The sequence below is a fragment of the Lissotriton helveticus genome, chromosome 10 (genome assembly GCF_964261635.1).
Source record: "Lissotriton helveticus chromosome 10, aLisHel1.1, whole genome shotgun sequence".
In the NCBI taxonomy this organism is placed as follows: Eukaryota; Metazoa; Chordata; class Amphibia; order Caudata; family Salamandridae; genus Lissotriton; species Lissotriton helveticus.
In genome coordinates, this window is record NC_136071.1 from 47676490 (window position 1) to 47702897 (window position 26408).

At 46.8% G+C, this 26408-nt stretch overlaps 1 protein-coding gene across 4 annotated transcripts in view; it reads right to left on the minus strand.

The window, feature by feature from the left end:
* LOC144785877 (uncharacterized) overlaps window positions 1-25958 on the minus strand; it is a 94399-nt gene extending 68441 nt beyond the window's left edge. For all 4 annotated transcript variants that reach the window (XM_078664731.1, XM_078664732.1, XM_078664733.1 and 1 more), the window contains exons 1-4: window positions 25853-25958; window positions 10173-10429; window positions 7544-7607; window positions 6483-6610 (exon numbers count right to left, since the gene is read on the minus strand). In XM_078664731.1, coding sequence (XP_078520857.1) covers window positions 6483-6610; window positions 7544-7607; window positions 10173-10429; window positions 25853-25946 — 543 coding nt within the window. In that variant the 5' untranslated portion in view covers window positions 25947-25958. The remainder of the gene's footprint in view (window positions 1-6482; window positions 6611-7543; window positions 7608-10172; window positions 10430-25852) is intronic.
* Between the last annotated feature and the right edge of the window lie 450 nt (window positions 25959-26408).

Genomic DNA, 26408 nt, shown 5'->3' on the forward strand with positions numbered 1-26408 from the left:
GTAGACAAGGAGCAGGTAAAGCAACTTATTTCACTGGAATTCTACTTGGCCCAGTAACTGGGGACTGAAAACAGGCTAAGAGAGCCTGCAGCCTGACAGCCACATTACTGAGCCCTTGGCACACTCAACACCAATTGAGGGTCTTGACCAGCTCGCTGATGTACTGCTGACTGGGTAAACCCCCTACTAAAGGGCATGAAAGCTAATACAGGGTGGGACAATGTTTGGTTTGGGATTGTTCTGTGCTTAAAGGGACAGAAGAATGTCCTGGTGGGATTGGGCCACCAGTGTGGGTGAGGGCTGGAGGGATTCCAGTGTTGAAAACTGCACAGCAATTTGCAGTACACTGGCACTGTGCAATCATTGAAAATATGGAGAAATGTACCAGTTTCCACACTACTCACTTACACATGCAACTTCCATATACTGCGGTGACTCATAGGCCGACCAAATAAACAAGGCCTGCCCCAGCTCACAACCTGTTTAACATGGAATGTGTGAGGTTTCAGCAATCCATGCAAGAGGAGACAGGTCCTGTCATATCTGGACTGACACAAGGACCAGGTAGCCTTTTCACGGGAAACCCACACTGACACACGCTCTGTGTGTAACTTTGCTTCCCAATGAGCTGCCTATAGGCTATTCTTGTCATACTCTTCCTATTCACGAGGAGTAGTTATTATGACAGAAGTGGGTCTCCCATTTCACACGCTAAGTTTCCAATTAGATACCTAGGGCCGCTATGCTAATATTTGGGGACGGCTGGTGTAGGAGAGTAGGGTCTGCAATCCTATGATCACCCAGATTTTTGCTTTTTGCTGCACTGGTTTACGACTTTCCCTGGCTGTGGGCCTGCTAATCAGACCCACAGCCTAGCTGTTCTCTCTATCCAAATTGTACTCAGGTACTGAATTGGCACTGGGCCCTCTCTAAGTCCCTGTACCCAGGGCTGAGGTACCCAGAAGTCTCCCAGGGGCTGAAGCATGTATTATGCCACCCCTGGGCTGACTAACTAAACTGACACAACTGGCTGCACGACAGCTGGGGCAAGGTGGTGTACTCACCCTTTGCTTTAGATATAGTATACCTATATCTAACCCTAAAATGGACACACAGATCTCCTATCAGTCACTCCTATGGCAGGCCTTAACAATCCTGAAGGCAGAGTGCTTGGAATCGTGTGAGATGGTGCTCTGGCATGAGCTGAGCCTGTCTGCGGCTTTCGGGATCCATCCCTTAGCCGTTTCCATGATATCGCATACCATATACTCTTAAGTGCATTATAATCCTCGCGGTTATATGCCAACTCTGGTATCGCTTTATCAAAACATGTCGAGTAAGGTGTCATACGAATTGGAATACTAACCCCTCGCCAATTCTGGCGACGGGGTTAGCATTCCACCCTTCTAGAGGGACACGACATGTATGTAACCCCTAACCCCGGTTAAAGTCAAACAGAGCCTCAGCTCCACAAAATGGATGCTGCCACCGAGACACAAGTCTGCCCTCCTGCTGCTGGGAGTCCTCCCAGAGCAGGAGATAAGGACAAAGGGTTTCCTGCCAGGGGCGGTGCCAGCACCGTCCCAGACAGGGTTTTGTGTATTGTAGGTAGGCAGGGCTTCAGAGGAAGGTGACTGCACGTGGCACCCCGGTGCTCACTGTGCATAGGCTGGCTGGAACCAGTTCCAGGGTCACTCCAGACCCTGTGCTGGGGAAAAGCCCGCCAAGGAAGTGGGTGTAACCACCCCCCTCCTAGTCCCACCCCTAGGGCAGGACTTAGTCGCGTGCCAGCCCCTTTTTACAGGATAAAGGTAGGAACTGGCCCCCTTCCAAATCAGATCATCTTTGAATCCTGAAACTACTTTCCACGTAAGGAACTCAAGACTTCTTCCTAAGATTTCTCCCTTGTGACTAAGGAGTAGTCACCCTGCATCCGCAGGCACCATCTTAAGAACACTGCGGTCTGCTGCAAGTCTCTCCTCCGGATCAAGACTGCCCAGCTCGACGAGAACCGGCTTCCCTGGCACCTCTGACCTCTACCTACATCATCAGTCACGCTGAGATTCGTGGGTGTGACGAGACCTCGAGGGACCGGCCATCTTCAAGACTGCACGACTTCTGCACAGCAAGCCCGCCGAGTAATTTCCTGGTGAGTGCTTTGGGGTCCGAGAAGCCCCGACCCTGAGCAGCTCCAGCACCGAAGAGTAGCCCCCCAGCATCTCCACGATCGGCGTGGGGCCCTTCTGCTTTTCGCTGCTCACCGCGTTGTTTGGCTACTAGCCCGCTGGCTTGTGGCCTCCTGAACGACGCCCGACGACATCACGGCTGCTAGTCTGGTTGCTCCAGACTGGCCCTTGCTCCCTTCCAGAAGAGGAGCACTCCGGACCCTCCTGGTCCACTCAAGACGCCATTTTGAGTCCACCGCGTGGGCTTGAATTAGCCAAGGCTTGTTGTCCAATCCTGGGTAACTTCGACGCCGACAGCTTCATCCATCGTGGGACAGCTCGCCTCTCCAACCTGGTCGCCGACAACGCCTCCTGGTCCGTGAGATCTGCAGAGCCAGCGTCGCCCACTCACCTAGTCGAGGTGACTTCGCCCGGTGCCATCCTGGTGCCCACTTAATCACTGGCTAGTGATTCAAGAACTTGGTCCCCTCTGCTTTCAGGTTTTCTTCTTCCTTGATCCAGGCTTGGATCCATCGAACTTTTCTTCACTGGTCGCCTGCCAGCAACTTCCTTCTTCCAGGCTCCTGGTCCGGCAACGAGATTCCCGACGTCTTTTCAGACCTATGCAGCTGCAGCCCCTGGGCTAGGTAACTTCGGCACTTCGGTGTCCCAGCATAGCCTCACTATCCTAGGGTCAGGATCCACTGTCGTTTTCTTCCTACCAGGTCGGGTTCGCCCGTGAACACTAACTTTGCCTTTACTAGCTTCCATAGACTTTGTCCCGCATCCCGCGTGAGAGTGCACACTCTGCACCCGAGTCCCCTAGGTCTCCTAGAAGTAATCTAACGATTCCCTAGTCAAGTCCTAGCGATTCCAAAGCCTATTAGTACTGTACTTACCTGCTAGTAATTTCGCATTCCACTTTTAAAGTATATGGTTTTTCGTGCCCCTCGGGCATTTGTGTATAACGTGCTAACTTAAGTATTTTCATAAGAGTTTTGTTGTGATTCTAATAAATACATTGTTTATTTTCATAACACTTGTGTGGTGTCCTTTCACTGGGTGTTCAAGGGGTAATGTGATGGTAAAACAGCTGGCTTAACACGCCCTCTAGAGTCTTAGCCTTAGACTGCTCGTATCCATGCTACTAGGATAGCTGGTCTATAAGGTTGACTTACAACCAATCATCAATAAGGGTTGTTTGGACTGATATATAGTGGTCACTAGAATAGTGAACACTGCACATCAGGCCAACTTCTCACAGCTGGGCACCACTACCATCAGCCTAGTGAATTACTATGGCCCCAATATAGATGACCCCACCTTCTTTGACTTGCTCTGGGGTGAGAACCTCTAAATAGGTTCACACTCTCTGAAATAGGGAGAAGACTTTAATTGTGTGCTCTAGGACCACTCAATTACGTAAGCCTACCCGCCGCTCATCCACGGCGACAATCCAAGACCACTGCCTGGTGGATATATGGGGGAAGAGACATTCACAGGTCTGGGAGGGCACATTTTACTCAGGGATGCACAACGGATGGTAGAGACTTTACTGACTGGTGACTCGGGACGTGAGTAGCTGGGTGCATGAAACCACGCACATGGCAAATACCCTCTCAAACCACTTACCAGTGTTGCTAAGGCTTGCGATACCTGGCATGACAGATGCAGTGCTGCCCTGACGCTCCTTTCCTAGCACACTACTAGAGCCGACATTTGCAGATGAGCTACAGACTGAAACCACTGACTTCTTTAACTGTAATGGCAGCACAGTGAACTAAATAGGCACCATATGGAAGGCATATAAGGTCATCATGTAAGGCCTCTACATGGCTAAACACAGGAGAGTCCAGATCTCACTGTGCGATCACCTAACAAGGCTAGAAAGTGAACTCCGATCCCTTCAGCAGTCACTAGCCCAGAAACCTGATGGTGCCACCCTTGAGCAGATCAGAATCAAGCTTACCCAATATGAGTGGCAACGAGGGAGAGCAATCACAGGAGCAAGTATGAGACATCTAGAACTTATGGTGAGTGAGAGGTGCTGACAAAATCATTAGCTGCTAAGATAATGAGAACTAAAGCTGCTAACCCAGTACTTGAAAAAGAAAACACGTAAGGTGGGAAATACCATGACCCCACACAGTTCCTTTCTGAATGTGTGGCCTTCCTTAAAACACTGTACAACTCATCTCACACCCACCCCCGGGAAGATATTGGGATCTGTCTGGCTTATGTTGCCCTGGTGTGGCACAGCGATGCCCATAGGCTCTTCATAAACAACTTTTTTAACTAAATGAAATTTCTTCGGCTATCGACACACCCCCCACCTGTGAAACACGCAGAGACGATGGCCTCCCAGCTGAATTTTTCAAGAGATATACACAGTATACTCGCTATATTTGAGGTGGCTTGACAGAATGGTGTGTTGTTGTGGTCCATGAGGAATTCGGTAATAATCTTGCTGCCAAAGCCAGATAAGGCCCCCATCTATGCGATTCAAAGTGGCCGCTTTCGTTGATAAACTGTATGCTAAAATACTTGCCAAACTCATTGCGAGCTGCCTAACATTATTACTGCCACAGCTGGTGAGACCGGATCAATCAGGAATCAACCCTGGCCCCTCTCCTTCACATAACTTGCCCACATTGTTTGCCCTCCAATAGGATTTTGACCCAGACACAAATGCCATGGCCATTTATTTGAGGTCACTATGTCATTTGATTACCCAGAGTGGGATCATCTATTGCCTGTTCTACCTAGGATGGGAATGCCCCATCCAGCGACAGATCGATACGACTCTTTTACACCCAGCCAGTAGCCAGAGTGTACATACATGGGTAATGCCTGGAACCCTTTGACTTGTCCCATTGCAGTAGACAGGGTTGCCCGCTCTCGTCGCTCTTATTTGTATTGGTGGTGGAGTCCCTGGCTGCCAAACTCAGGCAGCAGAAGGCTGACTACGCCGTACGGTATACAAGAAGGCCCTTCCTAGTCTCACTCTATGCTGATGATATCACCCTTTATGTAGGCAGGCTGAGGGGGAGCATGAATCCCATATTGCTAGAATTTGTGAAGTTAATGCACTCTCAGTTGTACAAATAGATTGAGGAAAATCACAGATCTTCCCCCTGATAACACACAGCCGTTTCCAACAGACTTTCCTGAGATGGTGCGCACGCGAGCTTAAGTATCTGGGCACCTGGGTCCACTGGGACAGAGAAAACGGTATGAAGAGCTAATTATGGCACCACACTCAACACCAGATCACCCGCTGTATCTCACTCCCACTCTCCCTGGCAGGGAACATAAGATTAATTAAGATAGTGCTCCTGCTGAAATTGTTACACCCATTCTTTAATATCCCTTTCCTGCTCGCAACAGCCCTTTTTGCGTCATTCAAAACCCAACTATTCCACTAGATATGGGAGGGAAAATAACCCTGATTAAAATAGGAGACACTCGCGCTACCATTCCACGAAGGTTGGTTCGAAGCCCCGGATGTGGAGATGCATTATTTCTGTGCCCAGGCACATTATGCTTACTACTGCATCACCCTGCCCCCTTCCTCACAAGCCTAGCGTAGAGGAAGCCAGTCTGTCCCAGACACCTATCCGCCCTTACTGGACTACCTCCTTGCAAAAACACTAAAGATAGACCCACCATGGGATGCACAATAAGAGCATAGGAACGATTGGGTGGGTGAGTGCTACTCAAATTATTGTACTCCCCTGTCCTCCCACTGATATCCCACCCTCTGCTACCAGTCACGCATGAGCAGATGGGGATATCTAGCCTTCGAGCAACAAAACCTTGCTGGTCTGTGGCAACCTTTATTGCCAGAGCGTCTTCCTCACACTGGTGGTGTTCCTGGGTGGACCTCCACATTCCCCATTGGATACTTTTATATACTATAGGGTTCGCAGTGGGTGCAGTCTAGCATTACCAGGATTTCCAAAGGAGAGGGCTGTCTTTGCGATGCTAAATATCACCTTCCCACACACATAGACACACATACATGTGGTCTTCTCACACACGAAGTTCATCTGTGAAGCCACTCAACCCAATTCCAATCCTTCTCAACAAACTTGCATTACTATTAATCTAACCACCAGGTCTGCACTAGGGGTCCGAACCTTCAACCACTCACTGCCAACTCACAACGAAAAGCTGATTTTTCTCCCACTTGCCTATCAGCCGCAAAAAAAGCTTATAATTCAAAACAAAATCCAATGCATGACACAGGAACATGGATGCCCCATAAATAAGAATTCAGTAAAAATGTAATGGTATAGTAACTTGAAGCCACCTTACCATGTTGTCCAGCAGGCCTGGGTACGTAGGTTTGTTCTGCGACCTTCTGGCGATCCACATAAAAAGCTCACTTCCACGCTTAAAATAGCCATTAACGTGAACTCCATACTGTTTCACCCCAAACAGTGCTGCAGCGAAAGAAACATAAGCATTTATCCACACAAAAGCATCAAAGGCCACATCTCCATTTAGGCAGAGAAGGATCGTCTCACTGCATCTCTTTGGTCCTACCAGCAACATTACTTGGATGCAAGAGGCCTAAAAGAAAGAAACCACATCATTCGACAATAAATCATGTTTTTCTCACATGGAGAAGAAATTTAGCACAAAAGCATTGGCTTTTGCCAGATACGCATTTGAGGCAGCCTCTGAAAAGTAGCCCTGTGGTTGGAAAAGTGTTGTATGTTTACTAGTGTTGTATGTATACCAAGCAGCTTAATCGCCCTTCTGCTGTGTTGGCTCTACCAATAGACACTGGGGGCTTGGCCCACCAGATTTTATTTTGTAGGTGAATGGAATAGCCAGATATTTGCTCCACACTACCCCCCGATGGTACGATCTATTTACTGACTTCAATTTTTGAAAGCATTTGTCAGTCACATTCTGTAGAAAAAAAAAATCCAATCCGTCTCAATCCAGACAAGAAACTGAGTTACACAGGACCTTTCGCAAATGCTCTGATAAATTGTTCTTTGTCAAATGAACAGGCGCTAAACTCTGTAGTCAGTCATTCCACGCCGTTAATCTGACATCTGGCTCAGTCACATTGTGTACAAGTCGATATAGTGCCTTGGTCTTTAAAACACAATACAAGTTCTTGGTTTTAAACAGTTCTGTTTGCACCACCAAAACTGACAAATGAAGTATTACAAGGGATTGGCTGTAACCATGATTCTAACGGCGTTCTTGTATTTTTATTTTTTAATTATCATATTGCTGTACCTTTTTCTTCGTCCTCAATAGTACCCAGAGAAGTCTGCATGTGCTGCATTGTGAACAGATCTGTAACATAAACCAATGGAGTTTGAGAAGAAAGAAGATGAGAAACCGAATGGACTCACCGGTCGCAGCGCGCTCCATGTTCATTAGAGAACGGTCAGAGAATTGGGGCATCACTTCGTAGCACTAGCAGGACAGATGAGAACACAAGGTGTTAGAGCAGGCCCAAAGCAGAGAAGCAATTCTGTCTGGCATGCAGGCACACCACTGATTGTTGGTGAATATACTCTTCCCTCCACCTGGGCTTTGGGACCTGGGTAAATGTCTGTGTTCCTTCTAAAACGCATCTGAACTGACTACAGGGGTTTACTACTCATCTGCAATATTTCTGGATTTTCTTGGCCCATAATATCTTTCTTAATATCTTTGATATATTGGGATCCATGAATACAATATAACACACCTGGTCATTGTTTTTGCATTATCCTACCTGTGACACTGCAACTGGGCTCACAGACCCGGTGAACCTCTCCTTGCATGCTGCAGAGATAAGCCAGAACACAATACCAGAAACATACCACAAAGCGGAAAACTTAGAATTGTGTACGAGGCACCTGAGACAGCAGAGAATGCTAGGAGGTAATATTATGGCTCCATGCCAAAACCTTCAACACTACATTTATGTCACCTATCTGTAAGTGGGGCACTATGGCAAGTGGGAAGAGCCCTTATGAATTATTTACTTCCAAAACAAGGCTTTATACTATTAACCAACGGAGTCAATGTGGCATCATGGTGGAGACACGTAAGTACCTCAGAGTATTACTTTCTTAACAATTCTCAATTCCCCAAATCCTTCTTCAGTTTTGGTCTGAGCACCTGTGAAGTTCTTCTAACTAAAATGACCATATCCAGGAGACGAGGAACCATCACAGATCTTGCCGATCTGTTCATCCTGCACAAAACATTGGACATGTGAGAATTGCCGCATTACTTTAGTCTAGCAACTAGTTTTTCTCAGCTGATGGGATATAAAATGAACTCCTGGTGGACATTATTTGGTATAGTCTTTATGGAAGCTCATTTCTCTGAATATTATGTTCCTTCTAAGGCAGGGGTCTTCAAACAGTGATACAGGGTGGGGGGGGGGGCTTAGGCTCTGGCCAAAATAAGCATTATGCTGGCAACAGTGCTTTGTATTAAGCAGAAAACAAGTTGTGACAATAAGCTGCTCTGTAATGGGCCATTACCAACACATTTTGCTTTTTATATCCTAGCTGGGAGTATGTGTCAAAAGGGAAGGGACTCCAAATACTTTTACATGTTAGTAAGGCCTGTCTGACCAGAATAGTAGGTTTTACATTCATGTATTTGATTGCATATTCAAAACGATAACAGAACTTACCTGCAATATTTAAATAAGAATAGACATATCTAAACATTACCAATATAATAGAATAATTACAAAAAATACTGGGCGGGCCAGATGATTTTTTCCCCCAACTGAGGTGGGGTGCGGAATTAACATGTTTGAAGATCACTGCTCTAAGGGGTGAGGAATACCTAACATCCATACCTATGATGTAAGAGTAGGAGGTCTGCTTTTGACTTGCATAGTGCAGCTGCCTAGCTGCGAAAGACTTTGCACGCATACCAAGAACATAAAGGGGCTTGCAGCCCACCCATTGCTTACCATTGGACTGCTTTACGGTCACTCTTCTTATTCAAAGGTTGCCTTGTCCATATTTTGTCTGTTCCTCCTATGGAGCATACACCAATGTACTTGTATCCTTTATCCTTCTACTGCTCGCTCACTTATAGGGAACGACTTTTTTGTTGTTGTCTTAAGCACTCCACCAGAGTCCAGGCATTCCAAACTGTTTCCCTGGTTAGCATCTTTCCCTCACTCCTTATTGCTCTCTCTCGCCTGTGTTCTTCTCCCAGTTCCGCTTCGTGATGTACTCAAGCACATGTGCTTCTCCTCTCTGGATGCTTTCTTATCTGTCTGCTTCTCCCCTCAGCTCCACGTTGCTCTCTCCCACCCCTTTCCTTGTCTCTGCCCTCCATTCACGGCCTCTGTATTGCTCCCACACCATCCATGCCGCGTGTCGCTTCCCCTCCACTTGCATTCCCCATTCTGCAATCCTTGAGTTGCTACCACCACTCATGTTGCTTCCACCCCGTTTTGCTCCCCTACCCGCTTTTAATCAAAGGAAAAAAATGCGTTTGCGCCCTTTGTTTTCCTTTACCAATCCAACTTGGATCGGCAAATAAAAAATAAAAGTGGCTGTCATTTTGTGGGAACACACATGCCTACAAACTGACATGGACAGCCGAGTCATAGTCTTTTTTCCCTCTTTTTTAACCATGCTGTACAGCATCACACAAAAAACATTGGCAAAGCCAATCTGTCCCAGAGGTGAGACCAACTGGGTTTGCCAATGCTTGTTCATGTTGGTGGAAAAAGAACAATTTTGGCAAAGGGCGACACCTCGTTGTGCTGGGAAAAATTTGAAGGAGGCTCAGGAGGCCAAAATAAAACAAAAGTTAGAAATCAAGGCTGCTGCATATGCAAAGCAGGTAACGTCACAGTTGCTACTTGTGATAAGCACTGCAAGTGATGTATTGTTGGGAAGCAGAAGAATTCCCCCCTGGGTAGTTTACAAAACTGCTTTGATCCCTTTTGAATTGGAAGGCTGAATGGCTCTTACAAGAACAAATGGGCAGCCTCTTATCATTGTCACTGCTCACCTCATCTCTCCACTCTCTCAGTGTTTGAAAAAGGTTCTTGCTTCTTAGGTCCTCCAGAACCTGGTGGACCGCTGCTGAGCGCAGATCGTAGGATGACAGCTTCGTGTTGAGCACCACCGATGGCGGATCTGTGGTGGAATCTTGATGCACAGTGAAAACCTCAGGGTAACCACACAGCTCCTTCACCACAGCGGCTGGGATGGACCCCACATTCTGGCCATCCACGAGGAAGGTGGAGCATGTCCCTTTAGAGGACCCTGAGTTTATAGGAAAAATATTATCCTATTATCACATTATTACACTCAATACTGTCTGCAAAACGTACCGTTATTTCAGAGTTTTGTCACCTTGCGTTTCATAATACAGATATATGCAAACTAGGCTCATTTCCAGTCTGGTAGGAACCTTAGCAGCCATTCTTCCATTTTGTACAAAGAGGAGGTAGCAAGTCCACACACCACTGCATCAATCACTACTCCTTCCACCAATCAAATTAACCTGACATCACACTAAATTAAGTTAAGTCTCCCCTTAATGACCAAAGAGGTCATTTAGGGATAGATGGTAATGAGACATATGCTGAAAAATAGCAAATGCCCCATTCCTCCTTTCTCTTTATCCCTTCCCGCCCCTTTTAGAGTACAAAAAACACATGGTTTCCAATGGCAGAGCCTCAGCAAGCTCAGCAGTGGGAAACATCCTGTGGCTGTGGAAAGCTGCCCTATCCAGTGCACTCCTTTTTAGGTCTCGCCTAGGCAGCGCTTGCACTATCTCTTCGAGACATGCTGTATATACAGCTCCGCCCACTTTACGCCTATCTTTTGAATTGGCTCCTGTCCCTGTCCTTTGTAAATTGTGGCTTTTCATTGGTCAATAGGCTTAGTAGTTCCTCCTTAGTACTGCCTGGTCTCTTCTTGTAATCTCCCATGAGGACACCCCCTGTTACATGTGCTGTTACTCCCTAGGTTTTAATTACAGTCTTAAGGCACTATTTTCTTAAAAGGCTTCAGGCAAGACACACACTTGGTCCTAAGCTAGGCTGGCAGTGTTTACTTTGGTCACTAGAGTACAAACTAATCCGAAATTTATGTAATAATTCTTTAGTCACATTCCGAAGCAAATATTTGTATATATGGACACGGCTATTTGAATGTACTCGTAATACTGTCTTGCATGCAATGCATTCTGGGTAGGATGGATTTACCATATCGTCTGCAGGGTGCAGTCCCATATGTGACCAAAAGAGGTCCGCAGTGCTGGTGCCTTGCTCACTAGGGACCTCTAGGAGCAGCTTGTGGTACTGCATCAAGACATACAACGCTGGTGCCTTGCTCACTAGGGACCTCAAAGAGCAGCTTGCGGTACTGCACTGAGACATACAATGCTAGTTCCTGGCTCACTCCGCAAGCATTTGCAATTCACTAGGTCTCGTATTACTGAAAGTATGAGCTATTGGCATTGCATTATAATTTGCAACGCCAACACCTCAAACTATCAGTAATGCGAGACCTATTGCATTGCAAATGCTTGTTTCCTGTATGTGGCTTATATGAAAAAAATGGTGGTAAAAAACAGACGGAAAAACATTAAGAACATTGATTTTTTTGTTTGTTAGAAACACCCCCCACCTAGAGGATTTGCTTCCTTTAAAAAAATGCCAACTAGCCCGTACTGAAATAACACGCTGACCAGAAATGCATTTTCAGCAAATGTCCTACCACCATGTTGGAAGGAGCACATTGAAGAATATTTCCCGAAGACCTGACCAGGGACTCAACATTTGCCAGTAGGGTCAAAGGGTGTTGGACAAGGTGTGTAGAAACCACACTGCCCAAACCAGGATTAAAGCCAGTAATTGTGACGCACTGTACCACCCATATTCAGGCTCTAATTTGTCAGCAACAACTGATCTAAGATTCCACAGTACTCACAGAGTCCACAAAGTCATGGAACCCCAAAGCGGAGTGAAAAAGCAGTGTCGCCAAGCAGGTCTATCAGACTTGGGATTCACAATTTTTTTGATAGAATTGGAACTCTTTTTTTTTTTTTTTGGAAAACCTTTATTTGACATTTCAACCAAGTACAAACACGGGCCTACAACCCCTAGGGCCGGCCGTTAAGCAGTTGCAACACAATAAAACAATCAAAACCCAGACTCAGCATCCCGGGGAGCATATTCGCCACGTCCAATATACGTACTGGTTGTAAACATATCAAGTTGGTAACAGGATAAAAAGGTTCCATTTTATAATATAAGATAGAAGGATCAGGTGCCATACAATATCTCAAGTTGCGAAAAAATGGGGGGGGGCGAAATAGCATATGTCGACAGTTAAATCATCTTCGTGTAAGTCAGCGGCGTTAAAACATATTATTAATGGTAAGCGAGCGTACAAATACAGTTCACGCCAGCTGAGTGCCCGCCCAGTAGCACTGAAACATCGCGAGAATTGAGGCACATATGAAACAGCAGAGATGGCCATAAAATTGAACCCATTACACTGACCCGGAAAGGAAGAAAAGAAAAGGGCAAAGAAAGATAAGAAGAAAAAAAGGGCCATAGAAATAAAACGAAAACAAAACACCCATCCCCCAACCCCCCACCCTGCACCCCTGCAGATGACTACGGCCTACCCCCCAGTAGCGTGCCTGTCGCCCAAGAACTGAGACCCGAAATATAGAAAGGCCCAGAGAAAGACAGAAAGAAATTAAACCCCACCCAAAGAGGGGAAATGGAGGAGGGCTATCTTCTACGTGCTCCCGGTCCCTCTCCCCCGCCCTAACAAAGGGTCCCCCCGAAACTGTCACATCTGAATAGTCCAAACTGAAAAAACATCCCGGGGGGAACCACCAGCCCTGCCCCGGACTCCGTTAAGCTAATAAAGCAGTCCCGTTACCGATAAGACCACAATGAACAACCCAAACAACAGTCTCAGCCTTGGCCCCGTCGATCGAATTCGCCGAGTCCCTCAGACGAATAAAGCCCCATCATCAAAATGTCAAAAGATACATAGAAGTGGTCGGAGCATAGTTCAGTAGATGGAAGAAGAACAATAGATCCCAAAGTAAGCAGCTGGTATTGACGATGTCCCTCCCCGTCTCCGAAGCCAGGCCTTATCACATCCGCCATCTTGATATACCGACTGGGGAGGGGGTTCGACACAATCCAAAACAGTGCACAGTACCAATTAAAAGGTTCCAGGATAGGGACAGCAGTTGGATGTTCCGACAGCTGCAAAACCGGGGATTCCAAAAAATTAGTTAAGTCACCGATCACAGCCCATTCAAGGAGATCCACTTCTGTAGGGGCAGGCACAGCTTCCAGCACTGGGTCTAATTGCGCCACTGGGGCGTCGATCAAGAGGCAAGCTGGCTGCCGGGTCTCGGGCATAGAGACAGGATCCGGTCTCAGTCCTTTAAGTCCATCTGCCGCCGACAACAGGCCACAGGTCTGAGCTGCCACAGTCGCCTGAAGTGCCTCCAGGGCCGCCAGCACCTCCCACAATGACGGGCCCCTTTGGGCCTGCTCCGCCTGGTTCCACATTTCCTCAGGCATAATGGTCCCCACGGAGAGGCGCCTTCTCCGGGGTGAGATCAGCAGGAGCAGGACTGTGCGGTGAGGGACCAACCGTCAGTATGCATTAGTACGCGACGAGACTCCAACCCAGGTGCGCCGGCGATGCAAGTGCCGGGCCTCCTGGTCAGGGACTCCCGCGACACCGCACCGTGCGTCACTCGTCTCCTCACCTCCAACACAACACCAGGCTGCAGATGATAGCAAAGCAATCCAAAAATTTCCGAAAGTTCCAGAGACCGGATCCTGCCGCCCTCAACAGTCCGCTGTTGTTCAACTCAGACCCGGCTAAGCTAGCACTCGAGACCCAGGCTTTCAGACTGGGTTAGGCCACAAATCGGTCCTCGACGTTACTCAGCTCCACAATGTCAGAAAAACCCCGGGATCACACCATCGGAGTGCGGATTAGTTCACACACACAGATCCGGGGCAGGAAATCAGGATAAGTGACAGGATCTTGGAGCGCAAGACGGAGGTCAGCGGAGCCGGGAGACTATGCGGCCATCTTGCTTGCTGTCGTAGCTCCTCCCCAGAATTGGAACTCTTATCAGGATTTTCAAAAGCAACCCTTGGTGGCCCGTTAACAGAGTCATAGTTAGGGGCCAGCGTTCCTTGCATGTTGTGGGCACTAACAAGGCAACACAAATGAACATGAGCCAAAAATTGTCCTGTAATATCGTTAAGAGGACATGTTGGACTTGGCCCTTAGGGCAGGTTCACCCCTAGACTTTTTGCTTTAAATGGTGAATTGGTGATGGTGATTTTTGGGTTCTGCGCACTTTCACTGTGTCACAGTGGAAAGTGCGTGCGCACTCTGAGTGCGTGGAGTCAGGTAGGCCTGCCCTCCCATAGGAATGCATGGGGAATGTGTGTGTCCCTGGTAGTTCCTGATGCGTGGGGAGTGCAGGCTCGAGTTTGGTATGTATGAACTCGTGGGAGTGAATGCTGCGATATGGTGTATGCGGCATGTATGTGTCTAGTGGGGAAGTCCCACTTCTAGACATGGCTGTGTGTGTGCAGTGAGGGTGCTGGAGCGTGATTGGCTGGAGCTGGCTGGCATGCCAGGCTCCAGGAAGTCTGGATGGGTCTGCCCGGTGGTGAGTGGGAGATTAGCATGCTGATGGCTGGGGAGGAGTGTACCTGTGTCCTGAATGAGGCTGGGTTTTCCCCTGACAATGCTGGCTCCGCCCCCCTGTGGTGCGTCTAACGACCCTAGCCCTGCCAGTGAATAGAGAGGGTGGTTGAGCCCATCAGCAGTGCTCACAGACCAGCTGTGACTGGTTCTGCCCCCACCCTGCACCTACAGACAAAGGATTTACTGTATAAAAATGGGGCTGTGTCCCCACAGAAGTTGTTCTCTTCCAGGATCCTGAGGGGGCTGCTGCTGTTGCTGGGGCCAGGAGGACCGCCACTTGGACTGTCTCCCTGCCTGGAGAACCAGTGAGCTGGCTCTGGGCCCAGCCTTGCCCCCCCCTGCCTGCCTACAAAGGACTTTTGCCGGACTTTGTTGTCCTATAGCGCCTGGGGGCGCTGCATTTGATTGATAGCGCTGGGAGCGCTTTTCTTTCCCCTTCTAGCGCTTAAGAGCGCTTTATTTTGCATTTAGCGCAGGGAGCGCTTTATTTTACTCAACTAGCGCTGGAAGCGCTTTATTTGTTCAGCCGGTGCCCACCCGGCATTGCCCCGCACCTTGCCGTATTTTTCTTGGCCAGTATCGCCGCCGCCGCCCGGCCGGAAGTCAGGCAGGCCGGGGGCGGGACGAGCGGGACGCCAGGAAGCTGACGGGGCACCCCGTGACGTAGTTCCCCGGGCCGCGCTCTGATTGGCTGCCGGCCCGGGACCTGCCTGGAGAGAGAGGAAGCCGGAAGCTGCCTGCCGGGGCTCCCATGTGAAGGGAGAGCCCCGGGGTAAATCAGCAGAGGCGCGGCCGCCGGCGAGGCCCCAGAAGAGGGGAGCCCCACCCGCGGCACCTGAGGAGCAGCCGGAGCACCAGGGACGACCCCCGCCAGAACCCGGTGAGTGCTGGTGCTTTGAAAGAGGAGAGGGGGGCGTCGGGACACATTGCCGGTGTCCGCCCCGCCCCCTCTCATTAGCGCGACCTCCGGGGGCATTGCAGGGTCGCTTGAGCCCAGAGAGGCTCCACTCGGGCTGCATTCTTGTTTTCGAGCCCAGAGAGGCTCAGTGGTTACTCAGAGCCACGAGGGCTCTAGAGGGGGCAATCAGTGTTCAGCGCCCCGAGAGGCTCTGGGGTGCCACAGTCGTTTCTTTTGAGTTCCCAGAGGAGGGACTCCAACGGGCACATTTCTTTTTAGAGTCCTGAGAGACTCTCAGGGGGCATTGTATTTGTTTTGAGAGCCCAGTGAGGCTCCCCCATCGTGTTGGCCCCATCATTGTTCTTCACAGCTGCCCAGCACTTTGTGGGCAGCTGCCACGTTTAGGCCCCCCCTGACATTGGACACAGGGCGTCCTAGCCCTAGAGAGGCCAGTTGGCCTAGGGACAGTCACAGGTGGTGACTTCTGTGAGTTTGGCGCAATTGTTCATTTTCTGCACCTCTGAATGTGTTTTTATGCGTCATGTGCCTTGTTTTTACACCTTTGAATGTATTGTTGATGCATCATGTGTTTTCCTCCCTTACACCTCTGAATGAATGTTATGCATTGCATCATGTGTTATGTGCTTACACCCCTACAGGTATTGTGATACTTAGGTGGTGCTAGTGAGGTCCTGGTTACCAGTGGTTACTGGTTGTGTACTTTATGTCCTAATTTGTGCTACAGTAATTTTATATTCTAACTTCTAAGTGCTATTTCTAAAAGTGTTACTTCAAAAAGTACTGATTCCTGACAGTGGTCCAGGTGGCCCTGTCTTGTACATATCCCCTGTAAATTCTGCCCGTGCCTCTGGCACATTGTAAAGTGTGTGTTTTATCTAATGTGTTTTGGTGTAATACAAAGGCTATTTTTTATATAACCTTGTGTGGAGTTTCCTTTGTGGTGGGTCCTGGGTGTTGTTGCTGGGGTGCGTGCGCAAATACTTAACTTACATCGCCTCCAAGTTTAGCCTTGCTGCTCGCGCCACGTTACCTAGAGGGTGAGCAGGGGTTATCTTGGCGTGTAACTCCCTTGCCCTGACGTGGGAATGGGGATCTCTGACTGACTTTGGCGAAAGCCCTGGCCAGCCGGGGGTCCCGTTTCCAACAGGACAGCTAATGGGAGAAGCAGAACACTGCCCCCTAATTCATATCTTCTTTCTGTTTCAGCTTAAAAATTAGGGCATTCAACCATGTACAAAGGGCATCACGCAGTAGTGTAAACAAGGAGCACGCCCAATCCTTAAAATGAACAGGGGCAAAGTTTGTGTTACAGACCAAATGCATGAAGATTGGTCTATCCCTCCAAATGTACTTGTAAGTCTGACAAGAGTGGGCTAGCCAGAGAGTCAGGAAACTGCACATGCAAACCAAAGTAGAAGATGAATTAAAAGAATAAAAGCAGCAAACAGAAAAGAAGCTGCCACCTACACTTGAGGGGTATATGAGTGCAATACAAAACAAAATGAAACAGAGCAACTTTCCTAAACCTGCAGTCTGCTACTGGGGTAACCAACACCAAACCCCTTGCCTACTTCAGTAATCAGTGAGATTCTATGGAACAAAATACCTGCCTGTAGGATTTAATGTATAGTAATAACAATAAACCTGTAAATGTCTATTGTTATGTTATGTTAGTAAAGCTTCTAGAGCGCACAGTTACTCTAGGGTGTCCTGGCGCTGAGCGCTGCCTACATGGTTATAGAAATAATAGGACCGTTCAAGAGAAGAGCCAGGTCTTCAGCCCCTTCCTGAAGGAGAGGAGGTCGGAAGAATTTCTGAGGTGCAAGGGTAAGCTGTTCCAAGCCTTTGTGGCACAGTGGGAAAGCTCCCGCCACCCCAACTAGCTTTTTTGACATGAGGAACGATCACTTGTTTTGCTTCCGAAGAGGCCAACGCTCTTCCAGGAATGTACCATTGTATGCGTTGTCTCAGATAGGCAGGACCAATGCCCTTTAGGGCCTTAAAAACGGTGCAAAGGGCCTTAAATTGTGCAAATTGTTTCACAGGGAGCAATGAAGATCTCAAAGTCCCTTTCTCGCAGAGACAAACCTGGGTATGTCCGTTAGCAGCCTGGCTGCCGCATTTTGTATGATCTGGAGTCGATTCAAGTGTCTCTTTGGATGTTCAAATAGAGACTATTACAGTAATCCAGTTGTGACAAAATGAGCGCTTTGACTGCTGTCCTCGGGTTATCTTCAGGAAGGAGGAATTTTATTTTCCTCAAGATTCTGAGGAGGTAAAAACTGGTTGAAACAACCCCGCTTATCTGGTGACCAAAAGAGAGATTAGAATCAACAATCACCCCCAGAATCTTGGCCTTCTCAGTAGAGGCCAGAGGCGTGTCCATTACATTTGACCACCAATCAGGCATCCAGAGAATTGTGATATTACCAAATATGATAACCTCCGTTTTTCCTGCATTAAGTTTCAAGCAGTTTGATGACATCGAGCCCATGATGTAGCTTAGATTTCACATGGAGTCAGGCATTGCTTTATTTTTGTGCTTCAGACAGACTGCACTTAAAGTGACGCAGATTTGGTGCAAGTGAAAAACACATGGCACATGAAACATGAAATGAGGCCTAGTCAGTCTGAAATGCTTGTGCTGAATTAACATGTGTTTTTGCAGTGTAGAGAAAACGTGTGATTTCAGTGACCTTTTTAACTTTGAAGATATTCATGGAATGTGTTCTCTCTTCCCAGCTCATTTTCCTTGTAATCTACACTCCCTGTTCCTGTTTTAACAGACTTTGCTTTGTTGCATATTTAGACAATGCATATTCAGTTCATAACACATCTTCTTATAATGTGTATTAATTAACCATGCACCAACACTACACGCGGGGCAAAACGCATTTTGCATGAAAAGCTATCTAAAACAGTAAAGCATGTTGCTATGGGTATGTATTAACTGTGAGCGCTTGGAAAATTTGCACTGGTGCATGATTATGCTATGTTGTAAATTGCACATTTTTGGATGTTGTGCACAAATAATAGAAAAGCTGCTTTAAACGAATAGCTTTTGCTAGGTAATAACTAATAATGGGTACTAGTATGGGGGAGGTAAACATAATGGGTTACATTTCATAAATTAATACTTTGTTGTGTTTATTTAGTTTATGGGCCCACCATAAAATGGCTGCCTAAGAATCCAGCATGGCTGAGAATTGTGCTGAAATGAGAGACGCAAGCAAAGATTATACCAGCTTGCCTCTAGTGGAGAAAGGAGTCGAGGCCACAGTGAACTGTGCATTCTTGTTATTATGCCATGAAGTGATACATTTTTCTGCCTTAATGTTGCATATTTTTATAATTATTGATGGTGAAACTATAAGACTGTATTAAGCATTAACTCTTCCTTTGTTAAAACTGGTATGGGCTGGATTTGCCAATGAGAACAGGATGGTGAGACCCTCATGTATGCTAACCAATCACGGTGCAAGCTTTACTGAAAACAGCAACATTATTAGTATAGTCAGCCAAGAATTACCTCTTAGGGGCGTCTTTGCTTCTCTTTAATCCAGGGGCCTCTGTCTGAGAGGGAGGAGAGGAGAAGAAGCAGATGAAATCAGACATCATATGGGTTAGGTAAGCGAACGTCGTGGGTGCAGTCTGGGAGGAGATTGCGTCCGAGAGATAGAGGGAGTTGGGGGGTATAGGCTAGTCTTGCATGTCATTTTTGGCAAGGCAGATCACATTCTTCTGCGGTCTTGTGAAGGGCGGGCTGTCTCGCTCCTTGTGAAGGATAGAAAGGCAGATTGAACAGACCAGGGCAGAAGGTTTAGATTTAGATGCTAAAACTTTAAGTTTATGCTTTGAACAATTCATTAGTTTTGAAAAGATTTGTCTTATGCATTTATTTCTCTTCATGGTAGATTTTTGCCAATTATTAATTATTGATTAGTCTTGCATAATTCATTCTTGAATTATATTTCCTCGACTCTTTAAACAATTCTGACTGACATTTGACGCCCAATTCCCTTCCGTTATGGGATGCTTTGTATGCAACCTATAATATGTTCTGTATTAATTCTGTTTTTCCTGTTTTCCAAATTCTGTAACCTGATTGATATTTGACTAATGAATAAAGGGTCAGAGAAACTTAACTTTTGACTAGAAAATAAAACCCTTTACAATACCCACCAACTCTCTTTATTGGCTTAAATATTATTAGTATTTTGATTGTTCATGTAAAGTTTCCTGAAGGTAATACATGGTGTCAAGGGTCCAACACCTTTTCAGCTGTAAGATAGAGGTAAATGAGGGTGTGAATTAAAAATACTCGTACAGCCAGAGAGAAGGTTTAATAGGTCTGGATTCGAGGTATCAATTAAAAGGTAGATGCAGTGCGAATTGAGATTTGATTAGGGATCTCCCGCACTTAAAGTGTCCTTAAAAAGGTCGACATGTTTCAGCCCTTATTTTGCCCCTGGGGGTCAAGTGGGCTTTCTTCAGGACCTAGAGTGCAAATGGTGATAGGAGACTGTGGGTGTCTCTGTGTGTGTAAACCTCAAAAGAAATTTATTTTAAGGAGTGGTAGGAAAAATATATATTAATCAGTTTCCGTCAAGGTGCAGCGGTACCTTGTGTTTATCTCATTGGGGCATCAACGGGTGGCCACGGAGTCTTTGTCCTTCGGCTCTGCTTCAGCACTACTTGTGCTGACTCTTCCACTGGGTGCACCTGGCAAAAACACATTTTACCTTTGGTTTAAAATATTTGAGGTTTTTTTTATCCTTTCACAAAATTATGCAGGAATGCTGATGGGGGTTAGACTAGAAATTTCACTTTCTAACGTCCACGGAAATACAGCTGCTGTCTGCCCTCCTTGGACTGTAAGAGAAGAAGCAGCAGCGCTATATAAATAAATACCTTTAAAAATTAATATACCAGCTGTATTAGAAAGAGGATGTTTTACAAGATTTTGGTACACCCCGTAAAATAGCAGGACTTCTTACAAGATCTTAGTATACAGGCTGAAATAGAAAGAGGACTTCTGAGCAGTGTTGCCAGATTTTGAGACCCATCCCAAGCCCAAAGCCGCTCGAGAATAAGCCCAAATTAAACCCAACGCAACCAGTTTCAGCCCAAAAACCAGCCCAAAGTAGCAAGTCTGAAATTATGCAGAAATAGTCATCAGAAACAATTTATAAGGCCAATATACATTCTATTCAATATACAGATAGTGGGAGAAATGTAAGAATGTCAGATGTGTTGGTCTATCCAAGTATTTACACAAAATTTAAATAACTCAATTTTATTTCTTTTATAGTGTTACTCAACCTAATGCGGGGTGTCAGAGTGCTTTACATACCATACACCACAGCTTTCCATAATTTTCATGTTGGTGACACACTTTCTAGACATGCATCATTTCGCGACACAGAAAAGAAGTATAGCGAGTGTAGCGAGCGAGCCTGAACCACCTAAAGGGGTTCGGGGGTTCTCAAAGTACTGATGTTACAGGTGAGGTACGGTCTAGTAAGGACTAAATCAGGTTACCCTTTTAGTCTTCTTTTTTCCAAAGCTAATATTTCAGGTAAAAAGCACCAGCCTCCAAGATCAGCACAGACTTCAAGCTGTGCCTCTTACTCCTTGTTGTTTCCAAATATTTTATTTGCATTTTATAAATGAGAACCAAAAGTCTAGTACAGAAAAGTTTAACAAGTACTGCAGTGGTGAATGGCCAGCAAAAATAGCAGAGGCTGCTGAAATGAGACCAACAAGCATCGGACTGGTAAGGCCTCAGACAAGCATGTGTGACATCACAGCCAGACAGAGGAGAAAACAAAAGGTGGAGGAGCCAGAGGTCTGTGGACTTGGCAAACGGGACTCGGGCTGCAGAGAAAGCTCTGGGAATTGTCTCCTGCTGTTTAATGACCGCCCTGTAGGTATTTAAACGTCCCCCATTGGCATTTCTAAAGACGAAAAACACGTCTTTAGAAATGCATTTGGAAGCGCAGCAGCATCACCATCAGCCGCACTTCAGAGTGAGGTTCTGTAGCTTACGGGACCGGACTCCATTTTGTTTACGTTGTTTGCGACGCCATTTTGTGTTGCCCTCACGTAGGCTATAGGGATAAACGAACGAACGAAGTTGCATGGGCCTCGTTGTCCATGTAACTATTTAGCGTGGGTCTTTTCGACTTACGAGTGAACTGCAAGATGCTGACCCCTTCACCTGAAACTGACCCTTCCACAAAGCTAGTTTCTTTAGAAGATCTTGTCTGAAATAGGCAATCAATGTTCAGGATATTGTTAACTTTTAGTTTCTTGCACATATCTTATCCTACTTGACATCTGAATTGTTTCTTTCTTTACGACTTTTCATTACATGGGTAGTGCTTTCAATTATGGGTTTGTCCGGCTTTTGGTAATCGAATTTGGGGCAGTCCTAATAAGTAACTTGTGGGGTTGGTACGATGTAAAGTGAGCTTTTTGGAATGTGATAATGTATAGAAATGTGTTTCTATTGGTCAGAATTTGCCGCAATAGGTGTGCATTCGTAATTGCCTAAATTCTCGATAAAAAGTGGTGTTTTGCTCTACGAATTTGGGCAGTTTCCTGAGTTGTACACCGTGTTGTATTGCTTGGTTCACTGTTACTAGCTGCAGCTAATACATTTGATCTCTGATGCCACCTAGAAGTATTCCGTGTCTCTGTTTGCCAGGACAGGGGAACTCGAAGACTTCGGGCGTGTCCCTGACGCCGCTGGGTTCTGAAAAACCCGGTTCTTCAAGAGGCTCCCGTGAAGAATTTACTGAATGCAGTAGAATCCTTTGAAGTGCATGCTGAATATAGAGGGAACCATGATGGCAATCTGAAACCTTGGCAGCTATGCATCATTGTGCGACACACCCAGACATGGCAGGCAACACAGTACCGTGTCCCGACACAGAGTTTGGAAAGCTCTGCCATACACATTGACAAAAAATCATGCAAGTGTGTAAATCATTGTACAAGATGTGTTGCATGACACAGTAAGGGTTAAAAGATGTAGCAGTCACATACCCTACATAGCACACTGTGCAATATTAAGAGGCTTAAAAATTATAAACTGCAAGTAACAAAAGGATATGTGGTCAAAGCAGTAGCCCACTAACTTAGCTACATTAAAAAATAAATCTGTCATTTGCATATTACATGAAGTGCTTAGTAGGAGACACATTAACCTTCAAAACTACTTTGATTCAGATCTGGGACTACACAAAACAAAGATCTCTCAAACAAACACTTTAACCTCCAGAGTTCTCACCAATTATTATTCCCCGATATTTACTGGGCACCTCTGTAGATGCCTTAACACCATAAAATGTTTGCAACCAATTAAGCATAACATGATGTATGACCATGTGCATTATGAGATTTAACACATTTTGCTTTAAACTTGTTCTGAAAAAGTGGCCTCGCCAGGTCACCTGGCCTTGCCCCATCACACACACTAAGTGACTCACTCATTTATGCACAACAATCCGTTCCGACACGACTTCTCTGGCTTGTGGTGCACTAGGCTTGACGGTGTGGGGAACACACAACTTTTAGCTGTCCCAATCGGTACGACCACAGCAGTGAGTTTGTGCTTGGTCGCCCCTTCCTGATTGCCAGGAGAGTCCCCATCTCCTGGGCCCCCTGAGATTGCATTGGCACCTAATATATCCTCTGCAGGATGGGAAGGTGCTTAGCTGCCTGCAAGGGGGTGCTGCTACAGTGGGAGGGGAGAGAAAATGATCTAATGTGCTGGGGAGGGAGCGAGGCAGTGGAAATCGCTTATATACGGACTGTGGCAGGCTGAGGATACCTACGAATGGAGGAAGAAAGCAGGGACTCTAATTTTGTGCGATTTGTTGTGTGAGTCAGGTTTGGGAAAGTGTGCTATCCTTATCTGTGCCATTACCTCCACCTTGATCAAGCCGTCACCTTGTGCTACGCTAATGGCGGCAACGTGCTGCGCTGCGCTTTATATCATTTGATGATCATTCCTACCTTGTCGTTGGTCGTCTACGTCCTCTGCACAAGACACCTCACACTTGTTGTGGACTCACTTCTTCACTGAAGGGCCCCGGTCTCCCGGTCATACTTCTCTGTCAACTGCCAGTGCCACCCATTTCCCAAGGGTAGCAGGGAAAGATGGAGCCGGGACGCTACCGCAGGGCCACAGCAGCACACAGGCCAGGGAAGGATGGAGCCAGACCCGGGACGCGCCCGAGATTGACAGCCCTAGGATCCACATACCTGTAGCTGACTCCACTACTAGGCTAGGGTGCGCAGCACTGCTCATGTGCAAGACCAGTTGCGATGGCACTTACAAAATACACATGTGCTGCTGCGGCAGGCACGGCCCGCCTCACATGTGGGGGTTGGGGTGGGCGTGCTGTGTGCCATACAAAGGCTAGGGCAAGGGGCAGGGCTGCAGGCAGCATATACGGACATCATTGGAGGGACAAGAGTTAGTCACGTCACACGAACTGTATGCACAACCTGGCATGGTCATCTCCGTCCTGACCTCCTCCCTCCTCCAATCATACTTTTCATCCAATCATACCTCACCAATGACCGCCTTCCTCCTCCAATCATGGGAAACATCATTTACCACGAAGGCATTACCACTAATAACGTTTACCACGTGACACTTACCACGCAAACGTCTTTACAACGAGGGTGCCTTCCACGACGTCTTTACCATGGGCTGGGGGGGGAGACGTGGTATTCCTTCAAGTCGTTCTGCGTGGGCTTGGGGGGGCAGGAGGGGGCGTGGGCTTGGGGGGCAGGGGGGGGCTCGGAGGGGGGCTGGGGGGGTCTCCCCCCAAAAAAACAAACAAAGGAGCGGATTACTTAAATTAAAAAAAAAAAAAACTTCAGTACCACCGAAGAAAAAGGAAAGTGCCTCCCCAAAGACGTGCCGTTTACGTGAAAATAGCAGTCCTTTTTTAGTTTTGGTAGACGTGTTTTGACGCTTGTTTCGATGGTGAATTGAAGTATGGGCTGCTGGTGAAAGACAGGAAGGTGTCAGGTAAGAAATTAATCTTTATCGTTTGTGCTTAAAGGACTTTAAAATGCGTGGTATAATCCTTCGTTGCAAATTCCAGCGTGGTAAAGCCACTTGCGAACTAAAATTCGCGTGGTAATGCCGTGCGTGGAACTTGTAATCGTGGTAATATCATATATTCCCAATCATACCTCTCCTCCCTCCTCCAATCATACCTCACCAATCCAGCTTTGCAGTGCGCTCATTCACCAGCAAGCGCTTGACAACAGACTCCTCATGGTCGGCGCCGCCCCAGCAGTATTTTTGCGCACAATGGGCTTAAACCCGCCCAAATAGTAGCAGCCCGCCAGGTATGGGTTTTCCCCGCACAAATGGGAAAAATGTCGCCCAATTGAGTGGGAAATAGCCCAATCTGGCAACACTGCTTCTGAGAGCTTGATAAACTGAGTGAAAAAGGAAAAGAAGAACTTGGCACACCCAGTGACACAGAAAGAGGACTAATTACAAGGCACCTGGCTGGAATTTCGCGCTCTGAGCAGTCATCCTACTACAACCCAGGTGACGTTAGACTAGGAAGACCAGAATTTTAAAGACAAAAACCGGGACATTTCACAAAAATCGAAGGACTAAAATTTTACTTCAAGCGATGAGAGTGCTCCTCGGCAGAGAATTACAGAACAGGCAGTAAGAACATACATAATTAAAATGCATTTTTTAAACCCAGTAGCTAGCCTGTTAATTAAATTGCTTTCTTGAAACAATTGCTAGCTTTCCCTGCTTTGTAAAACACAAAAAATACCTCCTACCGTTTTCAGTCGACCCTCTTTAAAAACAGGGACATGAGCTAAATTTCTTGAATTTTGCTGGGACAGCTGCTTAAAAACTGGGACCATCCTGGCAAAGCGGGGAACGCCTGGTCACACGTGTAACAAAACAATACAGTGCTGTAAGTACGCAGAGTCGAAGATCCGAAGATCTAATGCCTGAACAAAAACCGTTCTGTCGTCACCCCTCAACAGTTACAGACCTGGCTGATGAAAGGAATTCATGCTGCGCACTAGCGCGCGCACACGCTCCGACCATGCCATCCCCATCTCACTCCCTGCTGGTGAGGAGGCCATCTTGTGAAGCCCCGCCCGTCACGCGCTAGTACCGTGTTTTTATGGCCAATCCGTGAGCAGGCTGACTGATGACGTAGCCATTGGCCTTCTGGCTCGAGGATACACGTGCAACTAGGATAATGGCCAAGGCGTCTGCAATTATTAGTTAATTTAAATCAAAGGAGTGGCACGCTTTCGCAAACTCATTAATGATTCCCTCCTTGTACTAGAATAAACAATACCTAAATTAGGTGCTTCAAAGGAAGATTGAGGCCACTATTGCCAACAAATATGGACTGAAAGCATCCAGTCCTAAAACAATTCAATACAATTTCCTGAGCACCAACAAGTATAAAGTAACACGTGTGTCTTCAGAAAACGATATTCTTACATCACTGACTTCATCAGGGCTATAATTAAACAAACAAAAAGAATCTAAGATCCTATTTGTAAATCTTATCTTTCCTTCACCAAACACCCTGG